Source organism: Cervus elaphus, chromosome 4 (genome assembly GCF_910594005.1).
Source record: "Cervus elaphus chromosome 4, mCerEla1.1, whole genome shotgun sequence".
In the NCBI taxonomy this organism is placed as follows: Eukaryota; Metazoa; Chordata; class Mammalia; order Artiodactyla; family Cervidae; genus Cervus; species Cervus elaphus.
Window position 1 is genome coordinate 49239752 of NC_057818.1, and position 24460 is coordinate 49264211.

Genomic DNA, 24460 nt, shown 5'->3' on the forward strand with positions numbered 1-24460 from the left:
CAGACCCACTGAATCAGAATCCTTAGAGGATAGGCCTGTTAATGGGCACCCTAGTTCTTCTGCTGATTAGGCAGTTTGAGAGATGATTCTGTACTGATGATTCATTTGTCATGGGACATGAGAACAGGAATCAGGACACCCAAGAGTTCTAGATCAAGCTCTGCCACTAACACCTCTTGTGACCTGGGCCAGCCCCATCCCTCTTGGGCCTGAGGATTCTCATCTGGGCAAGGAAGGGATTGTTGTAGATACTCTCCAAGTGCAACAGTAGTTCCTAGTATTTTATGGAATGGGCACCTCAGAGAACCTGTCCCTCCTTCCCACCAAGATGCACACTTACCCTGCAAACCAAATCTTGAGTTCAGTTGGTCTACCTTTTCTTGGATAAGGATTACCTATTACAGGGTCTGATGCTCTTTTTCAGCTTTTCCAATCCCTTTGGGCCAGGAGAGCAGAACAGTGAGGCAGATCCTCTGCCTTTTTTGGGGGGGTTGCACTTCGTGTCTCACCCACCCAAGCCTGCTGCTACTTTCAGTTCTCCCAGGGAAATCCTGGGTTCAAGTTTGGGTCTGGGTCAGAGCTGCTTACCCTCCCATATCCTCTTCAGAAAGGGCCAGAGAGTACAGAGAGCTGAATTTTGGTAAGTGGGTCCCCATGGTGCCTTCATGTCAGAATCACTTTATAAAAAGAACCTGAGGCCTAGGTCCTATCTCCAGAGATTTTGGTGTTTTTTAAGCTTGCTGTTTGGCACTTGTGTGCATTCAGTGGAGAACTGCTGGTCTTGCTGACACTGACTCTGGGTGGGCCCATTAAGGTGGTGAGCGTACTGTCACATGATCTACTGGAAGTGGAGAGTTGGGAGACATGGAAGAGGCACTGGTCTGGGCTGTCCCTTCCTCTCAAGCATCTAGAAGGGTGAAGGAAGTCCCCCAGCCCACAAAGCCAGTGTTGGTTTCATGGGAGCAGAGTCTGAGATAAAGCCTGGAAACAGAAAAGAAACACCCCAAGAGTCTCTGGAACCAGGGAAGGAGAAGCCCCAGGTTTCCCCTTGTCATTATCCCTGTTCCTTGTCTCAGTGCTGTCTGCCCTGCCTACTTGCAGCTACAACAGTAATCCTATCACCCGCCCCCCCTTCCCATGATGACTTGGAGCCCAAGGGTGGGGCCAGGGAAGCTGAAGTCTCCTTCTCTCCCTGGTCCTCTGGCTTCCTGGGCCACATTTCCTGCGTTTCTTCTCTCCTCCTGTTCTCTGAGTCAGAATCCCTGTATCCAGCAGGTTTAAGCCCTTCCCTCCTTGGCTCATTGAATCTGGGTGGGGAAACTGAGGTCAAGAGGGGGCTGTGGCTGAGTGAGTCACCCAAGCTCAACTCTGATGCCTCCACCCTCCCCTTTCAAGCTCTACTAACGCAGTTCATCAAACAAAAATGTGAGCCCCTTTGCCCTCCCCTACATTTGTGTGAGATGGGGTGAAGCATAGAAGGGCATGTTGGAACCAAAACCCAGCCCCTCTGACTAGTGCCACAGGCTGCCACAATTGTTGCAACAGCCCAGCATGTAAAAATGAGTTTCTTCTTATGGCAGTCTCTAGGATATATTTGGCTCCTGTGATTTGCAGCACCCAGGGTCATGACCTACTTAGCTCTGGTCACCTGGCCAAGGAGAACACTCTTACGCAGTATCCCTCATCCTCTCTGGAGTCCAAGTTTTCAGCTTGGTGAGCTGCAGTCATTGACGTCATGGCATTCCCCAGTCCCCTCCCCCATCCGCCCACCTCCAGAATTTCATCACTGCTTATTGTGCCTCTAGCTCAGAGGAACCAGAAACGTGTCTGTTTTTGGTAAATAACTGCATGAAATTCCCCACCCTTGTCGGGAATCTTAAGGGGGAGACCCAGATGTGCTCTCCTATGTGAATTGCTCCCTCCAGCCCCAAAATAGCTTAAGCTCTAGATCTTCAACCAGCAGCCAACAACAATAATAGTTGAAGTGCATGGAGCAGTTAACACAGATCAGATGCTTTGCACGATTATCTCATTGAATCTTTAAAACAACCCTGTGTTGTAAGGGCTTTTAACTACCCTCATTATACAGAAGAGGAAACCAAGGCTCAAAGAGGTTAAAGGACTGGCCCACAGTTATATTGACCTGTGTCTTAGAGGGAAAGCTAGATTTTGAATCCAGGCAATTTTGCCTCTTGAACTTGTACTCCTTACACCATATAATCTGCTAGGACATGAGACAGAGTGACCTGAGGACAGAGTGATCCTAGACAGGGTATATTAAACACACAGAGACACCACTGCCTTCCAGGGGACCATCTGGGTTCAGCTGTGCAGGTATTCATTGGGGCTCTGCTGTGCCTCAGCTCTGGGCCAGACTCTTCTGATCTGGGCAGGAACCTAGAAGTTTCATCCCCACCCATCATCTGCAGCCCCCGCTGGGCTCACCCCAAGGGCCCTGAGGCTGCGCAGATTCCTTGGACCAGCTCGTGTTCACTGATGCTTTCCAGTCTTGAGAGGCCCACCCTTTTCAGCACATTGCTGCACAGATACATGAACACATATTTCCCTAGGGTCAGCCTCCATTCATCTAAAACCACTTTCCCCTTTCACTGCAGTAGAACAAGGTCCTTCATTGAACCCAACCCTTGGGGCTCTTCTGTCATGTCCCCTGGCAGTACCAGAGGAGAAACTGTGTCCCTTAGCCCTGGAGTCCTGGCAATACTCTGGGGTGGGGGAGGGACTAGACAAGGCTTTTCTCTGTCCCAGATGCCTCCAGCTACCCTGTAAGGCCTAAACAACAGCAACTGAGAGCATCAGAGTAGAACTAAAGGGGTAGGCCAACTGTGCTGGAGGAGAAGGGAGAAAATCACCTATCACTGAGTCACATACTGAGTGTTTACCATGGGCACACTCTTGTCAGGTGCTTTATATGGATTGTCTTCCCTAAATCCTCTTAGCAGTATTGTGACCCTTCTTTTACAGAGGAGGAAGCACGTTGTCCACCTGTGCCACACAGCTGGGGTGCAAGTCCATGACTTTCTGTCCCTCATCTTCAGTCACTGTATTTCTTCTTCCTTCTCATCAGGAACTGAAAACTCAGGGACTTAGTCAAGGAGATAGAGTGCCAGGGAGTTCCTTTCTCTGTGATCCAGTGCCATATGGAGGTGGGAGAACTCAAACAGTGAAGGCTCCCTGAAGTCAGGAAGACTTGTCCCACCTTGAAAAGATCTTTTGATATGGAGATGACCTAAGAGAACGCTTCATGGTCATGGGGAGCTAGTTCAGGAGATTAAGGATGGAGGGGATGAGGTTTCCTGGCCTTGTGTGCCAGGTCCTAAAAGGGATCTGGAAGGCCAGGAACAAGGGGAAGAAGATAATGGCATTGGAGAGATATAGTGGAGGGTTGTGGGATTATGCATTAGTACTGTTATTGTGTAGTTAGTTCTATTGTGGCCAGTACTGTGGATAAGCATGAACTGATGACTCTGAATAAATGGATGACCCCTTGAGCACTTTAACAGCTTGGAGTAGAGAGGCCAGGCAAGAAAATGTGCACTGATATGGCCAGGAGTTTGGACTTGTATATGTTTTGTTTTCTTAGAGCTACAAATGTAAGAATTAAAAGTTCATATGAATTCCCAAGCCACAGATTTCCAGACACATCATTAAGAGAAAGAAATGTGTGAAAAAGGTATTTCTCAGATTTTTATGCCATGTTCCCAGTGGCCAGGTGTCCAGCCTGTAGTGTGGGCAGAGGTGACCAGAAGTACCTAGAATATTAAGCCTTAAGGATATTGAGTTGAGACACCATTGGAGGCAGAGGGATCCAGATCAGGGCTCACTTGAAATCCAGATGCCTGAAATTCTGAGGTTCTCCTGTACATGCCTATTCCTAGCCTCTCTGTTTCCTGGTCTGGGAGTTAGCTTATGCTTTGAGAATCTCTGTGGATATTCAAAAGGAAGAAGCCATTGTAAGGTATAACCACCATGGTGTTAGGAATGACAGCTGATGTTCACTGAGGACTTTCTTCGTGTCCTGCTTTGTGCTGTGGTCTCAATTCATAGCAACCATGCCAGGTAGGAATGATTCTTAGTCTCTCTTTAAGATAGAGAAAGTAGAGCTCTCTGCAGTGATCACGTTTATATCAGTAAGTAGGAGAGGAGGGACATGGGCCACATCACTACCTGTTCTTTTTCATCACCCACCCCTCTGGGGTCCTAGCTCCATTCAGCTCCTTTGTGCCTTTCTGAGACCTTACCATTAACCCAGTAACTCACCTCTCAGAACTCCCTTGTTTATTGTTGGAACATCGTCACTGTGGATGCAGGTATGAGCTGAGTTGCCCAAGAGTGAGAACAGAGTTGGTCCTGATCATTGTCTTTTTTTTCTCAAGTGTTGGTATTCTTTGTCCTTTTCCCTTTCCCCATCAGCATTACCCGCCATCCTCCACTCCATTGAGCTAGTTGTGCAAGTGGTAACAAGGTTTTCAAGGAGGGACAGTCAGTCCTATAACAGTTCCTTCCCAAGGCCGCCTTTGTGGGGCTAGCTTGGGGCCTTATTCTCGGGGAGCTCACTTCTGGGTAGAACAAGGAAGCCTCACTCATCTTCACAGGACAGATAGGCCCTCAGACTATGTGTTGGGATAGAAAGGAGACATCACCAGATCCCCAAGGCATGGAGTAACCAGGAAGACATCCTTCCTGAAGAAGGACATGTTTAGGCAATCCATAAAAGACTTATAATTTAGATAGGAGGAGGAAGACTGTTGCAGACTAAAACCTTGATTCTCAGCCTGAGTGTGGAAGTTTGGATGAATATGGCATTTAGAGAGCCCCAGGGAAGATGAGGTATCCTAAACCAAGTCTTTACCTGGAGGAGTGCCCTAGAAATGAAGGGGATGTTAGGCTAGGAGCTCTTGAACTTAAGTCTATTGGTGCTGGTTGCCATTATAAGCTTCAGGTCAGGAACATGATATCCTGGTGTGCTTTAGGAAGATAAATCCATCTGGTGTGTGGAATGAACTGGAAGGGTAGAATCTAGAGGCTGATTGCAGTTTAAAAAGCAGCCATCAGCATTTATTAGATATGTTCTACATTCCAGGCCACATTCCATTTTTTATTAACTCATTGAATCTCAGAGCAACACTGTGAATTGGGTACTGAATTTTTCAGGTGAGGAAATCAGTGCTCTCTGAGGTTCAAGTGACTTTTCTAAGGTCAAGCTAGTAAGTTGGGGGAGTTCAGACCATCTGATTCCCAAGCCCAAACTTTTTTTTTTTTTTTTTTTGGCTACACTACACAGCATGTGAGATTTTAGTTCCCCGACCAGGGATTGAACCCTGCCCTCTGCACTGGACCACCAGGGGTTTAACCAATATATTCTGTTGTCCTTCAAGTCAGGATGAAGGCTGTTTTGATAGGGGAAAGAAGGTAGAGGCCATGAAGGTAAGGAGTAGGGATACAGCAAGAAGAGCAGGCCTGGGGACAGCAGGAGGTACTCAGGTTCCAGAGTAGCATGTTTGGCTGATTAGGAGCCATAGCAGGTTTCTGAGAGTAGGAGTGATGAAACCAGAAAAAAGAGAATTACCGTGGAAAGCAGGCAGAGTATGTTAGATATCACCTATATGGGGGACAAGGTTGGAATCATGAAAGGAGAAGGGAAGTGAGATTGGAGCTGAGGGAGTGGATTATAGACAACTTTCCTGGTTTTATGGAGGGTCCCCCACCCTGGCTCCCCTGACATTCCCTCTTGTCCCCTCTGCAGCCATCGTCAGCCAGTGGCAGCAGGAGTCCAAAGAGAAGGTGGTGTCCCTCCTGCTGTCCCACCTACCCCTGCTTCAGCCGGGCAACACGGAGGCCAAGTCGGAGTACATGAGGCTGCTGCAGAAAGTGCTGGCCTACTCGATCGAGAGCAATGCCTTCATCGAGGAGAGCCGCCAGCTGCTTTCCTATGCCCTCATCCACCCGGCCACCACACTGGAGGACCGCAATGCACTGGCCCTCTGGCTCAGCCACTTGGAAGAGCGGCTAGCTAGCGGCTTCCGCACCCGACCTGAGCCCACCTACCACTCTCGCCAGGGCTCGGATGAGTGGGGTGGCCCTGCAGAGCTGGGCCCTGGGGATGCAGGGCCAGCCTGGCAGGACAAGCCACCCCGGGAAAATGGACATGTGCCCTTCCACCCACCCAGCTCAGTGCCGCCAGCCATCAACAGTATTGGGAACAACGCAAATGCAGGTGAGGAGGTGGGAGTTCCCAGGAGGCCATGCCTACTTTAAAAGGGTCAGACTGGGCTCTCTCTTCACTCACTCTGTCCCTGGGCAAGTCACATAACCAATCTCTCTGGGCCTCAGCTTTATGAGGCAGTGTAGAGGTTGTGAACTGGCATTCCCAGAGCCATTTCTGACATGCCAACATGCTTTATTGAGCCCAAACTCAACAAAACTTTGGTTTTATTTTGTTACATTTTTAAATAAATTGGCAGTGTAAGGAATTTTCCCCTAAAAATCCAGATTTCAGCTTTTCTTAAAAATCAAATGATCTGGCAAATCAAGGCCTGTGTTCTAGTGGCAGTCATAAGATGGAGTTAAATATTGGTCACCACCTTTAGACCCTACATGTGTCCCAGTAGGGCTCTGCCGCAGCCATCCAACTTTGGGCATGTGTGATAACTGCCTGACCTCTGAAAGCATTGAGTTAATGACCATAATTTGAAGTTCTTTCTAGCTCAGACATTCTGAATTTTTGTATCTGGCTCCAACTTACCAGACTCATTTCTGAGAAGTGTTATGTTTGTTAGCCTGTCCATATAAGATGTAACTCATACTGCAAGGCATTAGTAATAGTAGGTAACATTGTTTAGCATTGACTGTGCTAGGTGCTCTATTTTTAAAAGCATTTTGCAGGCATGATCTCCTTTAATCATCATCACAACAATATCATTAGCCCCATTCTGCAGATGAAGACACTGAGACTCAAAGAGATAAAGTCTTGTATTCAAGGTCATAAAGCAAATAATGAAACTGGCCAAGGTTTAGACCCAGGCAGCCTGATACCACTGCTTGCTTCTGACTGCTATGCTATCCTCCAACTAAGTGGTCTCAAAATGACTCTCCTAGTTAGCACCTCCAGAGGCTGGGGTGAGCAGGAGGGGCTGGTATTCCAGTGAGGTTTTTGTTTTTTGTGTTTTTTTAATTTTTGTTAGAGTATAGTTGCTTTCCAGTTAGTTTTTAAAATGTTAGTTGAAATGAACCGGATAAAAGAGATCGACATTTCCCAGGATTGATGAGGTGACGGTCACATGACCTGACTCAAGGCAAGAAGTTGCCAAGATTTAACTTCAAGATGCCTGGCTGCCTTTTGCAAGCCATGGTTAAAGCAGGCCAGGTGAGGGTGACAATAAAAATGTTATCTGTGCCAGTGGTAGGGTGAACCTTGGGTCTTTGGTACTGAGCTGTATGGCACCTGGTACATATCAGTTACCCCTGAGCCTCTTTCTTCCCCAGTTGAATATGGATATCCTGGTCACCTGCTTCCCTCCCAAGTGTTGGCAAGAATTAGGGAAGATAGAGGGATAGAGGGGCATTTCCGGGAGCTCTAGCAACCCAAGGTGTCTTGGACCTTTTTTTCCAGTCTCAGAGCATGACAGTTTCTGTGTCCAAATTGGGAGGGTATATTAATAATGACAATTCTAGCTAAAATATATTCAACATTTAGTCTGCCAGGAGCTGTTCTGAGAACTTTATACTTAAAAATTCATTGGCTGAGTCACAGAAAAGTCACTTGCCCAAGGTGGTGTAGCCAGAATTTAAATCCAAGCAATCTGGCTCCACAGCTCATATTCTTTATTACTGTGCTACACTGCCCCCACCTAAAAGTGACCCTCCCGAAGATGCTCATCAAGGGGAGGGGTCACCCATGCAGGGTGCCCGTACTTGCAGTAACTTTAAAAGATCAAGCTGGAACAGTGTTGGACCGGGGATTTGAACCAGAAGAGAGACTGGACATTCCAAGTAGAGGGCATAGCATAGATTGAAGGTACAGGGATGTCAAATTGGAAGGGACAGTATGTAGACAGGTCTGGCAAGGATGGAGAGGTGCAGGGATTTAAATGAGTAATAGCCGTAGCAAATACTCATGTTTATCATGGGCCTGCCCCTGTACCAAAGACTTCACATGAAAGTGGGAACAGAGGAGGAAATGAAGTGACTTGCCCAGGATCATGAAGTTAATAGGTGGCAGAGCCAGAATTTGAACTCAGGTCTGTCTTGACTCTCAGATCTCAGTATGTTAGGATCAAATCTGGGGGCAAGGGCAGGGGGACTTGAAGGATAAGATGAAGCTTTTCAATTTCAGGCAATTGCAGGAAACAGGAAGTCATTAAAATATTTTTGAGTGGGGAGCAAGGATTGGCCTGTAAGGGCAGGCAGGGTGGGTTTGGGGTTCTGCCAAGGACAGACCAGGGTTTCTTGGAGAGTGCGAGGCCCTGGATATCTGGCCAGCATTCCTGTTTTTATAGTTCTCATGCTGTGGCCAGCCTCCACCCTAGTGCGGGGCCAAGCAGGGCTTCTCTGGAACTGCACAATCGTTCCAGTCAGGATAATTTCCTGTCCTCTCAGCCTCGCCTGCCCCCTTCTTGGCTGAGAGGGGAGAAAGGAGGAAGCCAGGGGCACCAGGACAAGTTAAAAAAAAAAGGCCTGTGTTAAGGGTCCTCCAGGCCCCCGCGCCCAGAGGGTGACATCTTTTACAAGTCCAGAGGCTTTGGAGGAGCCCCATGCAGAGGACCCCAGAGGTCATAGGTGGAGGGTAGCCTTCATGGGTGGGGTCAGTGCACTGCCCTCTCCCTCAGATGACTTCCTGGCTAGGAGTGTAGATAACTGTCACAGATGAGGGAAGGTGCTTTGGGACCCTGTACCAGGCTGGGTGTCCTGAATCTGGGTGTTAGTGAGGCACTCACAGGAAACCCAGCCATTCCATCAGAAATGAGGCTAGGGTTCTTCTGTCTCTGCCTCCTAACTCTTTGTAGGAACTGGGGTGAAGGACTTCTGTTTCCTAGGCCTTGATGTTCTCACCTACCCAGTGTGATGCTTTTTGGCTTTGTTTTCTTTTCCTTTTTTACTTGGGGTACTTCTAGATTTCCTGTGTCAAGCTCAGAGGCCCCCTTAGCACTCTTAGGGTGATGGGTGCCCTCCTTTTGGAGTCAGTGAATTTTCAGGCATTCCTGTGTCTTGGCCTGTCTTGGGGATGCAGAAATGGTTGGGCAGGCTTACTGCCATCCTACACAAGCCCAGATTCCAGGCAGCCTAGGGAAGGGACAGGAGGGCTGGACTTGAGATAGCAGCACAGGGGCCCAGGGCACACAGAGGAGACAATCCCAGAAGAGGGGACACTTGAGCTAGGAGTGAAGGCCAAAGTGGCTGGCAGTTAAGGGTGGGTGACTGGTGAGCTAGGGGAAGGGAGTAGCATGCGTAAAGGTCTGGAAGCTCGTGGGAACCTGCCTTGTCCTTAGAATGGTTAAAAATCAAATTGAATCCCTTTTCCTATCCCAAGAATGGGATTGATGGAGGATATGAAACATCCTGTGAATGAGGGCCTGAATTCACCCTGGTTTGGGCTCAGAATAAGGAAACATCTTTTGGGAAGTGTTGAAGCCCAATAATAAATGTTGAGGAAGCAGTTTATGTACCTCATTCACTTACTTTACACATAATTGTGCAGAACCTCCTCTAGTAGAAACCCCCCTGTAATTACTGAGTTTAATTAATAATGTTTAAGACAGGATGGGGCCCTGTTGTCACAGGTCTGGAAGCAGGGGGGTACAGTTATAAACAAGTGAACAGATAATTAGATAAGGTCATTTCAAGTTGTGATCGGTGCTGTAAGAAAGACAGGACATAGTAATATGATAGGGGATTGGTGAGGAGGAGCTACTTCTGACTGAGGGTTCAGGGAAAGCCTCAGAAGGAGTGACGCTTTTTTGAGAGGAGACCTGGAGGAGCCAGCTGCCAGGATCAGGAGAACAAGGAGGAGGAGCAAGCTCAGAAGTCCTGAGACTAGAACAAGCTCCACTGTTTCAGGAACAAATTGGGGGCAGGGATGTGGCAAAGGCTGGAAAAGCTTGAACCAGAGGGGGATGAGTTATGAGAGATGAGACCTCAGAGATGAGGAGGGCCAAGGTCCTGCAGGGCCTTTTAGGTGTTGGGAGGAGGGTTTGAATTTTATTCTTCTTGTAGAGGGAAGCTACAGGTAGGATTTAATCAGGGACTGAGTGGGTCAGATTTGCATTTAAAGGAAGATCAGTGACTAGACTGTAGGGGGTGAAGATGAAGGCAAGAAATTTTGTGAGGAGGCTATGATGGCAGTTCCAGCTAGGGACTCCAGTGACTTAGCCCAGGGTGCTAGCAGAGAAAGTGGAGCAGTTCAGAGAAGTGGCTGACAGCTTGCTGATGGTTGGGTAGGTAGGGGAATGAGGGAACTAGCAGTAGCTGGTAGGTAGTTCCCCTCGTACCCCAGGGTCCTTTCTCCTTGTTGGGTTCTGGGGCTGAGCTGCCATCCAGGGCACTGACCAGGGGAACATGGTCTCCTGTGGTCAGATTCCCAGTCCTGACCTCTTGTCTCTCTCCCACTCCGGCCAGGTCTCCCCTGCCAAATCCACCCCAGCCCGCTGAAGCGCTCCATGTCGCTCATCCCCACAAGCCCCCAGGCCCCTGGTGAGTGGCCGAGTCCAGAGGAGCTTGGGGCCCGGGCTGCTTTCACCACGCCCGACCACGCACCCCTCTCACCCCAGAGCAGCGTGGCCTCCTCTGGCAGTGAACAGACGGAGGAGCAGGGCTCCAGCCGGAACACTTTCCAGGAGGACGGCAGTGGCATGAAAGGTACAGTTGGGGAGACTAGCACTAGGACCTCCTCAAGAGGCTTGTGCAGAGCTTAAAAGGACAGAAGAGAGCTTGGAGCTGCCACCCTTCCCCACCCAATTCTTCCTCTTCCCGCCCCCCGCCCCCCGCCCCATCCTGAGAAGGAGATACAGGCCTGAGGAAAGTGGACAGTCCCTGCTCTAAGGGCTCAAGACTGAGCAGAGAGACCCCCTCAAGTCTCAGTCTGATTAAGGAAAAGCCCCTGTGCTCAGGCAGCCCAGTCTGACTAAGAAAGCCAGGACCTAGAGGTAACTGATGGAACAGAGGTTCCAGGAATACTTCTAAGGACATCAGAGGTTATCCTAGGACACGTCCAACCCAGCAGCTCAGAAGGATAGGGTGTCCTGACCAGGGAAGGCCACCTGGAAGGGTCTGGCTGGGCAGAAGAAAAGTAGCATATGGATCCTGGGCTTCTCCCTACCTCTTTCCAATGTCTTACAGCTTTTAAGGCTGCCTATGATTGCTGCCTGGTCCTTCCCCACAACTGTCACCAGGGCCAGACTCCTGGCCTTATGCCCTCCCTTCTTTTCACAGACGTGCCCTCGTGGCTCAAGAGCCTCCGCTTGCACAAGTACGCAGCCCTCTTCTCACAGATGAGCTATGAAGAGATGATGACACTGACTGAACAGCACTTGGAGTCTCAGGTGAAGCTGAGGGGACCATCAGGGCATGGTTGAGGGCAGTACCATTTGACATGACCCTTGCAGTCCAAGCCTCCTCTCTTTGGGTCTTGTTGGGGCACCTTGAGTACCTTAACCTCCCATTTCCAGCTTCCTGTCCCCTCTGCCCCCTCCACAGAATGTCACCAAAGGTGCCCGCCACAAGATAGCCCTGAGCATCCAGAAGCTGCGCGAAAGGCAGAGTGTCCTCAAATCCCTGGAGAAGGTAAGGACCTGGTATCCCCATCTCCAAGGTCAGCTGACTGCCCAGTGGTGCTAATGGCTGAGGGCTCTGGGTCAGCCTTGCTGCCCATGTGGCCCCCCACCTTGGGATCTCCCCAACCCTAGGGATCCAGGCTCTGGGAACCAAGTGCAAGTCAGATCACAGGGATCACTTGCTTGTGGCTAAGCTCAGAGACTCTCCTCCCTGTCTGTCCTGGTCTGTGTCTCTGGAATCTTATTTGTTGACTCAACCCCTTCTCTTCTATTTCACTTTTCCATCTCTTAACAGCTCTTTCTGGTAGAGCAGAGTGTCTCCCTGTGCACACGATCTCTCTTTCCAGTTGTTTATTTCTTATCTGCCCCCTGTCCTTACATATCTGCCTTGATTTGCATCCCTTTTTCCTCTTTCCCTGCCACTTGCCTTCTGGTTTTTGATCCCTTCAGTGTCTTAGTCCAAATCTGTGGGTTTGAATCTGGTTCCATCCTCAGTGGGACCCTGAGACCCCAGCATTAGCCCACCTTCTCCACATCTTCATGGGACTCCACCTTGAAGTGGGGAAGAGGGAATATGTGTGTATAAATGTGTGTGTGTGTGTATGCACACTCCAGCGGCACCTTTACCTGCCTTCTCTGTGTGGTGGAACCCAGGGTCCCGCCAGCTCTTTGCAGGGGCTGTTTGACCCCATATGCGTAGTCATTCTGCAGAGCTGTAGAGATTGGCATGTGACCCAGACTGTGTCTTTCCCACTCAGGATGTGCTGGAAGGCGGAAATCTGCGAAATGCTTTGCAGGAGCTGCAGCAGATCATCATCACCCCCATCAAGGCTTACAGCGTCCTCCAGGCCACCGTGGCCGCCGCCGCCGCCGCCACCTCTACTGCCAAGGATGGGGGCCGGGGGGAGCCACCACTGCCAGGTCCTGAGCCTCCCCTGGCTCACCCTGGCACAGACAAGGGCAGTGAGACCAGTGACCCTCCAGCTGCAGAGAGCTACCCCCCTCCACCAGCTCCGGCTCCTACTGATGGCAGTGAGCCAGCCCCGGCTCCCGTCGCTGACGGAGACATCCCCAGCCAGTTTACACGGGTGATGGGCAAAGGTGAGACCACCCAGGGCCCAGCAGGAGGTTCTGGGCCAAGGTACCAAGTGAACCCAGGCATCAGGGGTCAAATCCAGTTTAAATGATGGGAGCAGAACTTTTCAAAGCACCCTGGGGACTAGAGCACTAAAGAAAAGGACTAAGACTAAGGATGACAAGGCCCCTTCCCTCCGGCATGTCCAGGCTGATGATGGGAAACAGCCCTTACCCTCAAAATCTCCAGCCTGAGCAGAAGATGGGACATTATGTCAGTGGAAACTGCATACAGCAAAGAGTAAACAGATAAGGCGAATCCATTGGTTCTTTCAGAGGGGACTGAAGTCCATGGGATGGGTATCCTGATGCTCTTAATGGGCTCACCTTTTCCTAAGGCAGCACAGCGTAGGCAGGTTTACACTTGGGTCTGAATTCTTTTTGCTGTGTGACCTGAGGCAAGTGACTCAACCTCTCTGAGCCTCAGACTCGTCAGGCTAAAAATCCTTCCATTGATGAGACTATCGTAAGACTTAAAAGGAGAAAAAGTATCATTGACTTCATATCTGCCATATACCAGGCAGTACGGTGGGCCCTTTATATAGCCTCATAATAAGCCAGGTGCAATGCTTGGCACATAGCTAGTACTCATCCGGCATGAGTTTCCTGACCCACCTTCTCTGCCACCCAGCTGGGGCCAGGGGAGCTGGAACATGGCAGAGGGCATTCTGGGGGCTAACCTCCTGCCTTTTTCCATGTCCCCAAGTGTGCACCCAGCTGCTGGTGTCCCGACCAGACGAGGAGAACATCACCAGTTACCTCCAGCTCATCGAAAAGTGCCTGTCTCATGAGGTGAGGCCTTCCCTAGGGCTCTCAGGAATGGAAAGGCTGCCCCCATCCTCGCAGACCAACACTCCTTATGTGTCTAGCAAGGCTCTGCCTAACTGACTCCTGCCCACCTCTCCTTATCCTTCCAGTATTGGGTTCAGTGGATGCCCTGAGCTCCTATTCTGAGAGCCTTAGTACATAATTCTTCTCTAGGGAGTAAGTCTCCCTCCCGCCTGCTGATCCCTCAGCTCTCAGTAAAACAGGGATGCCTTCACCAGCCCCTCATAACATCAGGTTTCTTGTGCCTCCTGTGCTGCTTCCTCACAGCATTTATCACAGTTACAATTTCGCATGTATCATCTCCCCAGCTAAATTGTAAGCTGTGTGAGCACAGGTCACCTCTGTGTCCCAGCATTGCCCAGCACAGGACAGGCAGTTGTTAATACTTGAGCAAATGGATAGAAGGCAGATCTGAAAGAAGCACACACATCTCTTTCACCCCCCTAATTCTAGGCTTTCACGGAGACACAGAAGAAACGACTGCTGTCCTGGAAACAGCAAGTGCTGAAGCTCCTCCGGACCTTCCCGCGCAAAGCTGCACTAGAGATGCAGAACTACAGGCAGCAGAAAGGGTAGGAGGGCGGCCAGGGCCCAGGGACCTTCCTTTCGTAGGCCCTTGTTGGTTGACAGATAGTGCTTAGAGGGGTGATTGCATCCTGGGCTGGGAGTCCAGTTGTCCTCATTCAGTAACTGAGTGGCCTTATATAAGTCACCCAGTGAGGACTCTCCCATTAGAAAATCAGGTGGTGCCTGATTTTCCATTAGAATAGAGCGCTGAGCTAGCAGAATCAGTACCCATCTCGGTAGCTGGCCCCTTGCCTGTCCCTTGTTCTCCTCACCTGTGTGCAGAGGGCTCTGAAGTCCCTTCTCTCCCCAAACAAACAACAGAAATATCACACTTGAGAACTGAAGTTAGAACTGCTGTGAGTGGACTTGAGGAAACCTTTGGACTCTCCCCATCTTCGTCTTAGGAGTCCCCTTGGGGCAGGAGACAGAATTACAGTGCAAGGACTTGGACAGGGAATCCCTGCTCATGCTGGTCTATGTTCTTTCCTGCCACAGGGGTTGTTGGGGGTGAGAGGAATAGGTAAACAGATGGGCACATACACCTAAACTGATACCCTGCCTTCTGCTCTCTCACAGCTGGGCGTTTGGCTCGAACTCACTCCCCATAGCTGGTTCTGTGGGGATGGGGGTGGCCCGGCGGACCCAGCGGCAGTTCCCAATGCCTCCCCGGGCCCTTCCGCCTGGCAGGATGGGCCTTCTGAGCCCTTCAGGCATTGGGGGCATCTCCCCTCGACATGCCCTCACCAGCCCCAGCCTTGGGGGCCAGGGCCGACAGGTGAGCCAGCTGGAAGCAAAGAGCCTGGCACTTCTGGGGTTGGGGGGGTGGTGCCTGTGATGTGTGATGTGTGTCTCCATATGTTTGTGTCCAGGCGGGCCCAGCTTAGTGGGGAGGGGACTCTGCCAACTCCACCACTCCTGGGTCTGGGCCTTTTCCCTGCCCACCCACTGCTCTCTGTCTTCCTGTGCCCCATGCAGAACCTGTGGTTCGCCAACCCCGGAGGCAGCAACAGCATGCCCAGCCAGAGCCGCAGCTCTGTGCAGCGCACCCACTCACTCCCGGTCCACTCGTCACCCCAGGCCATTCTCATGTTCCCTCCAGGTAAGGTGCCCGCCCTCAGGACTCTGCCTCAGCACTGCCCTCAGCTGGCCTTTCTTTTCTCTTCTGGGTATTATACACACTGTCCCTTGCATACGTCTGTTCTCTCGCTCCTTACCCCCACCCACCCCCCATCTCTCTTTCTCCTCCTCCCTGTGTCATAATCTTGGTGCTCATACTGGTGTCTGTCTGCGTCTTTTTCGAGGATTGTTAAGTACTCAGTTTGAAAGGAATGGAGGGGATGAGACACAGTGGCCAGGTTTCTGTAGAAGGGAGTCCTGCCTATCAGTCCACTAGTGTTCTTTCAGAAGCCAGGTGACCAAGCAGGAACCTGTAAACTTCGTCTCTTTGAACAGGTTCTACCCTAAGAGCTGTCTTCCCTCTGCTTACAGATCAGCCTAGAGATGGGAGATCAGAAGGAGGGCAAAGTAGGCAAAAGGGAGATTAGAGATGAGCTAGCCCTGCCTTGCTCAGCAAGTCAGGGGTGATTCCCCTGTGCCAGACTTGCTGCTAGGCACTGAGGCTGCAGAAGCAGAGAAGGCTGGTCTGGAAAGGGCTGCCTCTAGAGAGAGCTTAGATTTGCTTGTGACCCCAAACTCTTTATGTCACAAAGAATTCTTTTATGAGATTATGTGAGAGGCAGGAGACCCCATTTGTCCTGTTTATCCTGCACAGGGCTTGGCACATGGTAGGCATCTGTAAACGCTATCAAATGACTGGATGGTTGAATTGCAGGAGTGAAAAATGAGACCAGTTCTTTTCACCAGCATGCTATGTGTCAGACACCTTTCCTGCACTGTTCAGTCAAATCCTCCCAGCTGCACATGTGAAAGCACTGATATTCCCATCTTATTAGTCATGAATCTGAATCTGAGATTCAGAACTCTGAATCTCAGAGCAAGGTTGACCTTGCTGAAGGTCAACTTTTTTTTTTTTTTTTTTAAATTAAGGAGAGACAATTAGATGACCTGACATGGCTTGTGGATTTATAGGAGACATCATGAGAGGTGAGGCTGGAAGGTGAAAGAGCAGAGTCTTCTGAGCCCGCGTAGAAAGCTGAGAGTTACTCTAGAGAATCAGTGAGGAGCCCAGAAAGGCTTTTAAGCAGTGAGTGGTGTTAGGTCTGCCCAGTACCAAGTGTGTGTATGTCTTAAAGGCTCTGTGTCTCTGTTTCTTGCCTCTCCTTTCCTTCTCATCCCCCTCAGCCTCTCCCTCACTCCAGCCTCTGTTTTCGTGACTCTGCCCTTCACCCTAGTCCAGTCCTTACTGCTTCCGTTCTCCTCTCTCCCACCCAGACTGCCCGGTCCCTGGGCCTGACCTGGAGATCAATCCCACTCTGGAGTCTCTGTGTCTGAGCATGACAGAACACGCCTTGGGTGGTGAGCATTTTCTCTTTCCCTGACCCAGCTCCCACCTACCCAGCAGCGTCTCCACCTCTGAACTGAGCAACTCAGAGTCATCCTGAGGGGTCCCTAGGGGAGGCCGGACTCCAGGGAGGGCCTGACTGGGATGACAGGCTACCTGAGCACCTTTTCTTGGGCCTCCCGCCAGCTCCTGATCTTCCTCCCTTCCTCCCTTTCTTACCACAGATGGGACAGACAAAACCTCCACCATCTGACGGGACCCACAGCCCAGCGCACCCATAGGCTCCCTGGGCGGCGGGCGGGGGCCAACCCCCAACGGGCTTCTCCGCGACAGCGAGAGGGTGGGCTGGCTCAGCTATACATTCTAATATTTTTCTACTCTCTCACCCTTTTAACTTTTGTTTAACATTGGCACACGCCTTGCTCACTCCCAGGCCCGTCGAGGGATCTCTGCTGAGGCCCAGGGAGGTAGGGGGCAGCAAGGATAAAGGGGGCAGGGACTGGCCAGCCTGCCTGCCCCCTCCTTCCCTCCTTCACCCCCAACCTGGCCCTGTCCCACCCCTGCCTCCTCTAGACTGCCGGCCACCTGCCCCTCCCAAGGAAAAAGTCTCCCCCAGACTCACTAACCCACTCTCTTGTGGGGCCTGCTCAGAACCATCTGACATTTGGGGAGACATGAGTCGGGTAGATAATCTGCTCTCCTGAATGTTATTTGAGAGGAGCTGAGGAGATAAAGGCGGGTGAGGAGAGGAGCGTGTCTGTCTGCCTATCTCTCTCTCCCTCACCTCCTTACACCTTCTTCTTCCCCATTCCCATCATTCCCCAAGGACAGGAGCCACCCTCCTCTCACTCACCTCCTTTTGCCCTGTTTATCAGAGGTTCTCTGCAATTAATTTCTTAGGTCTATTTAAGATACATATTTATATAGTTCTTAACGGTTTTTCTCTCTGATCATTCCTTCTCATTTTTAGAATCCTCAGGCCTCTCTCTGAGCCAAGAAAGTGGCAGGGGGAGCCTGAATTTTATGAGGGGAGAGGGCAGAGCCCCCTCCTCCACACCCCCTAGCCCTTCCCCACCCCACCCCTAGCCCTGGCTCCGCAGATGCAGAGGTCGAAGACTGGGAGCCAGGGCAGCCAGTGAGGTCAGGAAGTCTGTTGCCTTAACGTCTCCTACCCCCGCCAACACAAATTCTTCTCCACTCCCAAGTCTGGCTGCTGAAAGACTTGGGGGTAAAGAATAAGGGAAAGGGGATGGTTTTTGGTTTCCTTCCCCACCCCTATCCCCTTTTCTTTTACCCTTCCCCCACCCCACCCCCTCATTCTGTCATGACCTCACTTAAGTGGAACACTATATCATAACCCAGAGGTTCATCCCAGCCCCAGAGTCATACCAATCTCTGTTCCTACTGAGGCGTTGTGCTGGGGCCCAGTTGGAGGGCGGGAATTTGGGGGTTCAGGCTGTGGGGAAGCCAGGGTCTCCTCTTCCAACCCCATCCCCTCAACTCCCCCCTCACTGGGACATTCTCAAGCTTTTCACACCGAAAAGGAAAAAATGTTATTTTTAGATACATTTTATGAATAACTTTTGTTATGAATATGGCTGGTAACCATTGTGTATGTTATTAAAGATACAAAATGTTGGGAAAAAACAAAAAACCAAAAAAAAAAAATTTAAAACCACCACCCTCCCTGCACTCACCCATTCCCCAGACCTTCTTGCCTCTGCCCTCCTGGTCTGGACCTCCCTCAACTCTGACCCAGGGTGGGGGAGGAAGCCAGGGGGTGGGGTGGCCCTGGGGACCTGCTCCAGGTCCCTACCTCCTCTCCCAGTGCCGGGCTGGGTGGGGTGTCAGGTTTATTTATGTACCTCTTGCACACTCATCAACCTATGCAAGTCCCCCATCCCGGCCCCTCCATGTTTCTGTGCCTTTGCTCATTCCCCTCCAACTCCCAGGGCTTCTCCAATCCTCCTCCTAGCCCGGGGAAGTGGGATGGACAGGGGCCACCTCGTTTTTTGGAATCAGCAGGGTGTCCCTCTTAAGAGACCCTCACCTCCTCCCAGCCAGTCCTGTCTTGTTCACTACCCATCAGGGTGAGCTGGGTCTGCCTGGCACTGGGAGGTGGTGAGGGACACCCCCCACATAATGGGAGGCAAGAGCTGCCCCCTTCCCCCCACCTGTCAGCAGAGTGTGCAGGACGCAGGCGGCCCCACTCTGATGGGCAGGATCCTGACCCACTCCTGCCCCTCCCCAGCCCCCGTCCCTCCACCATGATTTCACCCCTCCTTCTATTCCCAGCCCCACTGGCAGAATCAGCTTTGAGTAACTGTACAGTTTTTCTCGCTGTTGGAGAAGACTTATTTGTTGGAGTTTCACTTGTTTAATGGTCTGGGCTTATTTTGGAAAAAAAAAAAAAAAAAAAGAACAAACAAATGAAAAAGATTCTGATCTTTGTTATGCTATATTTCCTGAAAAAACCTAGTGACCCTGCCTTTGTGGCCTTTGCTTTTGTGCCTTAAGCACCTGGGGTGGTTCAGGGGGGTATGCATGGGGCAGGCAAAATGAGACCATGGTGCCTGGGAGGGGAAGTAAAGAGAAGCTGGCTTTATTAACAGCAGAGGTTTGGAGGAGAGGAAAACAAAGCAATAGGCTCACAAAGAGATCACGCGAAAAGTGCCTTCCTGCACAAAATAACTATCTGCACCAGGGCTGAAGGCTTTGGGACTCAGTCACTGTCACTGTCAGCTTCACTGGAATCAGAAGCTGCAGCTTCACTGCCATCCTCCTGAGCAGAATGCTCGCTGCCACTGGGGAAGGGACTGGCGCTCCGGCTCCGGCTGTGGCTCCGCTGGCCACCCCCATCACTGCCACTGTCTGAGTCATTGTCACTGCCACGAACCCGTCCTCTGTCCTCATCATCAGAGTCGGCATCATCCTCCGAATCAGCATCACTGCCGAAGATCTCCTCTTTGTCTCTGGCGGCCCGGGCCTCATCCTCACTGCTTTCATCCTCACCGCTGCCACTCTTGTCACTCGCCTCGTCCCTGTCACCCTCCTCCTGTTCACTCTCACTGCCAGAGCGCTCATCCTCGCTGCCTTCCTTCTCACTGCTGCTGCCCTTCTCTCGTTCCTCATCTGCAAGGGAGCAAGAAGTAAGACCCAAGTTCCCCACCCACCCAGAGTCAGAGTTTGGTCTGTCCAGCTTTACCTGAGCCCCCAGCTTCTTTCTCTTCTGTCTCCATTTCCTCCTCCTCTTCCTCCTCGGGTTCATGGTTCTCCAGCTGAGCCTTCCGTGCCTCCTGAAAGCAGGACAGTTGAGGGGAAGGAGAATGTTCAGTCTGGTTCCTGTGCCACTCCACCAACTACCACCCTCCCCATGGGAGACCTGGGTCAGTGGTGCTTGTTACCTGAGCTTCTAATTCCTTCTCATTCATGTCCCGGTGTTTGACCACAAGCAGGGCATTGGTACCCGACTGAACCCCGGCCTTGGCTCGGCGCTTACTCAGGCGAACCCTGCAGTGATAGAATTGGGGAGAAATACATGAGATTCAGTTAAAGACCCCTGTGGGGAATCTGGTCTAACTTGGTTCTTACTCATCTTTACTCATTTATGCTTGGCTCAGAAAAGACCAGAATAAATACAGACTGAATAAGGGAAACTAAATTTGGGGTAGGGGACAGGCAAGGAAAAAAGGAGCCCCTGGTGGCTCAGATGGTAGAGTCTGCCTGCAGTGCGGAAGACCCAGGGTTCGATCCCTGTGTCAGGAAGATACCCTGGAGAAGGAAATGGCAACCCACTCCAGTATTCTGGCCTGGAGAATCCCATGGACGGAGGAGCCTAGCAGGCTACAGTCCATGGGGTAGTAAAGAGTCGAACACGACTGAGCAACTTCACTTTCACAGGCAAGAAAATAGCTCCAAAGGTATCAGTTTGAGTGCCCTATACTTTACATATGTGTATATGTATGCCCTTTACATAAATGTATAAAGAAGTAGATTTTAATGTGAATTAGATACCAACACTTAAAAAGAGAATCTGGATTTCTGGCTTTTAGAAAATAAGATTCTGAGATTCCACTGGGCCTCTGATTCCCTTCCCACCCCACCCCACCCCACCCCCCAACATAGCAGCAGTGGGTTGGAGCCCTTTGCTGTGCTGGGTCACAGTGCCCCTTGAAGGTTGCCAAGGGCTCCAGGTCACCTAGACCCCAACAGCCTACTCTGCATATTTTACACTTTTTGCCTGGCTTAATGGGATCAGAATTTGTGATCTCTGCTTTAAACAGAAACTCAAGGTCACACTTTCCCAAGCTTTACATCAAGGGTCCCAGCACAACAGTAAACTTGTAACCATCAGGGAAGTTTTGGGGTCATGTTTTTTGAACTTGGGTATCTAGCATTTCACTTATTTAAAACATTAATTTTACGTATTACTCCATATTTTGGCTATGTCTACTTTTACATGGAGTCTCTTATTAATATCAGGGGAAACTTGGCAGTCCTACCCTACATGAAAGCTCCAAATATCTCCAGTGTTAGGTAGAGATTTTTCTTGTGGGTTCTTGCGTGAGAACCGGCTCCGGCTTTATAGGCTTCCACTCTTACAAATGCATGTGGCAAATCCCTAGATACAAAGAGCCACCTCCAAGGTAGCTCTTCTTGTATACCCCAAGATTCTGATTCTGAAGCACAAGCCCAAGCTAATCTGAGTGAGGTAGGATTGTGCTGAGTACCTGGTCTCCAATTCATTGTAGTAAACACCATCACCCTCTCGGAAGATAAAGAAGTAGTTTTCCTCATAGCCCTTGCTAGCCTTGTTCTTCACATTCCAGTTGTACTCTCGAGCTATCTTGTAGTCATACCTGAGGATGAAGGGGACAGGGTCAGCCCCATTTCTTCCCTGAGGGAGAAAAGGAGACAGTTCTCAATACCCGAAGCCTAACCCCAACCCACGTACACATCATCTGGTGCATAATCCATCTCCTCTTCCTGGTCCCGTTTTCGTTTCTTCAGTGTTTCCTCCACAGGCAGAAAGTAAGCCACAAACTGGTTCCCTTCCTCATCCATCATGCCCCTGTTTGAGGGGGAAAGAGGAGTCAAGACTGAGGACAACAACAATAAAAATCAGGCCAAGGTGGACAGCAGGGCCACTTACCTGATCATGGCCTGAGACATCATCTCCAATGCAGCTGCACCACTTGTGTCCTTGGGGGCGGGGTCTGAGTCAAAAATTACCTGAGCGCAAGGGTTGATCCACATCTGGGGGATGGAGGGCACTGGGGTTAGACTAGGATAGGCAGAGATGGCAGGCTGCCCCTCTCTGCCCCCTGCCCTGGATCTGACCTTAAAATCTGGAAAGACAGGCATGACCTCCACTGGTGTCACTCGGGGCTTGCTGTAATGCTGGGAGATCTGGCAGAGGCAAAAAAACAGGGTAAGAAAAAGTACAAAGTGCTCTGAAGCCGCACCTTTACCCCCCCCTTCCCCTATCCCAGTCCTTCAATTACAGATTTCTGGGCATCCTCAAAAGTTTTCTCTATAGCTGTAATCTGGCTATCCCTGTCTTTGTATATTTCCTCCTCAGTGAATTGCTGCTTCACAGAAACCCCAATCCTGGGGAGAAAAAGAAAAACATTTAGAGGTCACTGGACACACCTGAAATCTACCTTCCCTCCCTACCCACCACAACTTACTTGACCTCAGGTTTCTCATTGGAAATGCCATAACGGTTGAATTCAGTGGAGATGTACTCCGTCTTCCGCATCCATGGCACCACCTTCGCGTGCTGCTGGGATCTGGAGTGGGAGAATCAGGCACCTCAGGACCCCACTGCCTTCCCATCAGCGCCAGTCCTAAGTCCCCACTCAGCATCCCCTCACCTCTTGGAACTGGTGGGGGCCTGAATCTCCTCTTCCAGAAGCTTCTCATCAGCTGGGTCTAGGAGTACTAGAAGAAAGCAAGGTGAGAGGAGGACTCTGAGGGAGGCCCAGAGCTGGCCCTCGTGAGCCTAGAGCAGGCCCTCCCTGTCTCCCAACACACCATTGGGGTCGATGCGGTAGGTGTCAGGGTTGATGAGGTCAATGGTAACTCCCAAGTCTGGCTCAGTCAAGAGATCATGTTTGTGCTGTTTTTCCAGGGAAGTTGCTTTGTACTGAACAAACCTGGGTAGGGAAAACATGCCCATTATGGTTTCCTTATTCCAGCCTTACCCCTCACAGCCCAGCTTCCTAGAGGCTAAGGTACTCCAGGGAGGAATTCAGAATGAAATAGCCTCCACATTAGAATCAGAAAGCTACCAGCTCTTAAGTGTAAAGAGACTTGGATACTGCTTGCTTCTTAACATACCTGTGGAGCACCTACTATTACAGATTAACTACCATTCTGTACCCTGAACAGCCAGAAAAAGCAGTCCTTACCCTCAAGGAACTCATATTCTAAGGTGTATCCCAAAGCCCCACTCTTAGTCTCACCTGTTCTGGTCGAAGGGATAGGTGATGAACTTCGGGTCGAAGGGGATGTCAGGGAGGCTATTGCAGTACTTGACTCGGCAGACCACTCCAGACCTGGGAACACAGTGGCTCAAAACCTGGCCCCTGCTGCCCCACCTCTGCACCCACCTTGGCCCACCCGTCCTGGGGAAACACGATGGAGCTCACCTCTCAGGCAAAGTCCGGTGAGAATTGGGCCTGGTGGGTAAGAGACAGACACTGACAAATGATGGAAAGAACAGGATTGACAGGAGAGCGAAGGGGGCTTTTCCAAGCTTTTAAAAGGGAAGGAGAGGGTGACAAATGATAATTCTTCTTGGTAGAGGTACCTCAAGTACTCTAATGGAGGGAGTCAAGTATGCCTCTTGATTAGAGACAGTGTCCCTAAATGTTTTTCAATCCCTTCTGAAGGACACGTCTTCAAGTACTTTAATAATAGAGTCAAATAATTGTTTTTTGGGGAAAGGGGTCTCCAAACGCTTGACTGGAAGAAAAAAAAACTCAGTCCTCAACAGCTTAATTCCAAAACTCCACTGTAGGGAAGGTGTTGGGGGAGCTGGGGAACACCACGTCTGGGACCCGCCCCCCTGAACGGGTGTGCGCTCCGTGACGACACGGGCAGACCTGGGGGGCTGGCAAGGTTGTAGACTGACAAACCCACCTGACCCTCTCACCTCGCTGACGCCCACCCTGACCTAGAGAAAAGCGGTACAGTCAGGCGGCGGAGTGCCTACCTGTGGCCATCCTCGCGCTGGGCCTGGGTCTGGATAGTGGGCGCCATGGCGATGAGGCAAGGGCAATCCTGACGAGAGCCTCAGAGCCACGGCAAATGGAGTGCCGACTTCGGCGGGCGCCCAATCCCAGGCAGGGCTCGGGCTGGCACCGCTCTCCTCACAGATAGGGCCGGAGTGAGGTGGGCTGGCGAGAAGAGTTCCCGGAACACTGGAGTACTACGTAGTACTCAGGTAAACGCGCAAACAACGCCAACCCACAGCTCCGTCTCCACCAACTGCCGCCAAGACTCTGAGGACCGCAGGTCGCCTCAGCCCGCTAGGCCTTCTGGGAAATAGAGTCTGATTGGCTCCACACCCGGATTGGCCAGCGACTGTTCAAAGGACGGAGCGAGGCGGAAAGAGCCTCTTGTGATTGGTTTATCGATATCTCATTGTAGCCGTCGGATTTGAGAGTCACTAGTTGGA

General features: G+C 50.8%; 2 protein-coding genes across 5 annotated transcripts in view; one reads left to right on the forward strand and one right to left on the reverse strand.

Moving 5' to 3' along the window:
- Positions 1-19206, forward strand: part of SAMD4B (sterile alpha motif domain containing 4B) — a 36786-nt gene extending 17580 nt beyond the window's left edge. For all 3 annotated transcript variants that reach the window (XM_043894850.1, XM_043894858.1, XM_043894841.1), the window contains 11 exons: positions 5765-6235; positions 10633-10872; positions 11446-11555; positions 11710-11796; positions 12545-12887; positions 13627-13712; positions 14202-14320; positions 14892-15090; positions 15291-15414; positions 16707-16790; positions 17001-19206. In XM_043894850.1, the coding sequence (XP_043750785.1) occupies positions 5765-6235; positions 10633-10872; positions 11446-11555; positions 11710-11796; positions 12545-12887; positions 13627-13712; positions 14202-14320; positions 14892-15090; positions 15291-15414; positions 16707-16790; positions 17001-17029 (1892 nt within the window). In that variant the 3' untranslated portion in view covers positions 17030-19206. The remainder of the gene's footprint in view (positions 1-5764; positions 6236-10632; positions 10873-11445; positions 11556-11709; positions 11797-12544; positions 12888-13626; positions 13713-14201; positions 14321-14891; positions 15091-15290; positions 15415-16706; positions 16791-17000) is intronic.
- A 156-nt stretch (positions 19207-19362) lies between these two features.
- Positions 19363-24285, reverse strand: PAF1 (PAF1 homolog, Paf1/RNA polymerase II complex component). Of its 2 annotated transcripts, none has more exons than XM_043894968.1 (14): positions 23996-24285; positions 23430-23480; positions 23244-23336; positions 22813-22934; positions 22653-22719; positions 22467-22568; positions 22281-22386; positions 22117-22185; positions 21929-22032; positions 21731-21847; positions 21507-21635; positions 20181-20286; positions 19982-20072; positions 19363-19908 (listed from the first exon to the last, which is right to left on the reverse strand). In XM_043894968.1, the coding sequence occupies exons 1-14, from the start codon at positions 24040-24042 to the stop codon at positions 19499-19501; spliced, it is 1614 nt and encodes a 537-aa protein (XP_043750903.1). In that variant the 5' UTR covers positions 24043-24285; the 3' UTR covers positions 19363-19498. The 2 variants fall into 2 exon arrangements, with proteins under 2 accessions (XP_043750903.1, XP_043750904.1); XM_043894969.1 differs by having other exon boundaries at positions 23430-23459; positions 23996-24114.
- Positions 24286-24460: the final 175 nt, after the last annotated feature.

Coding starts and splice junctions, on each gene's coding strand:
- PAF1 (XM_043894968.1), bottom strand. CDS start 24,042: ATGGCGCCCACTATCCAGACCCAGGCCCAGCGCGAGGATGGCCACAG. Junction 20,073..20,180: donor AGAAGGAATTAGAAGCTCAG/GTAACAAGCACC, acceptor TCCTGCTTTCAG/GAGGCACGGAAGGCTCAGCT. Junction 19,909..19,981: donor GAAAGAAGCTGGGGGCTCAG/GTAAAGCTGGAC, acceptor GCTCCCTTGCAG/ATGAGGAACGAGAGAAGGGC.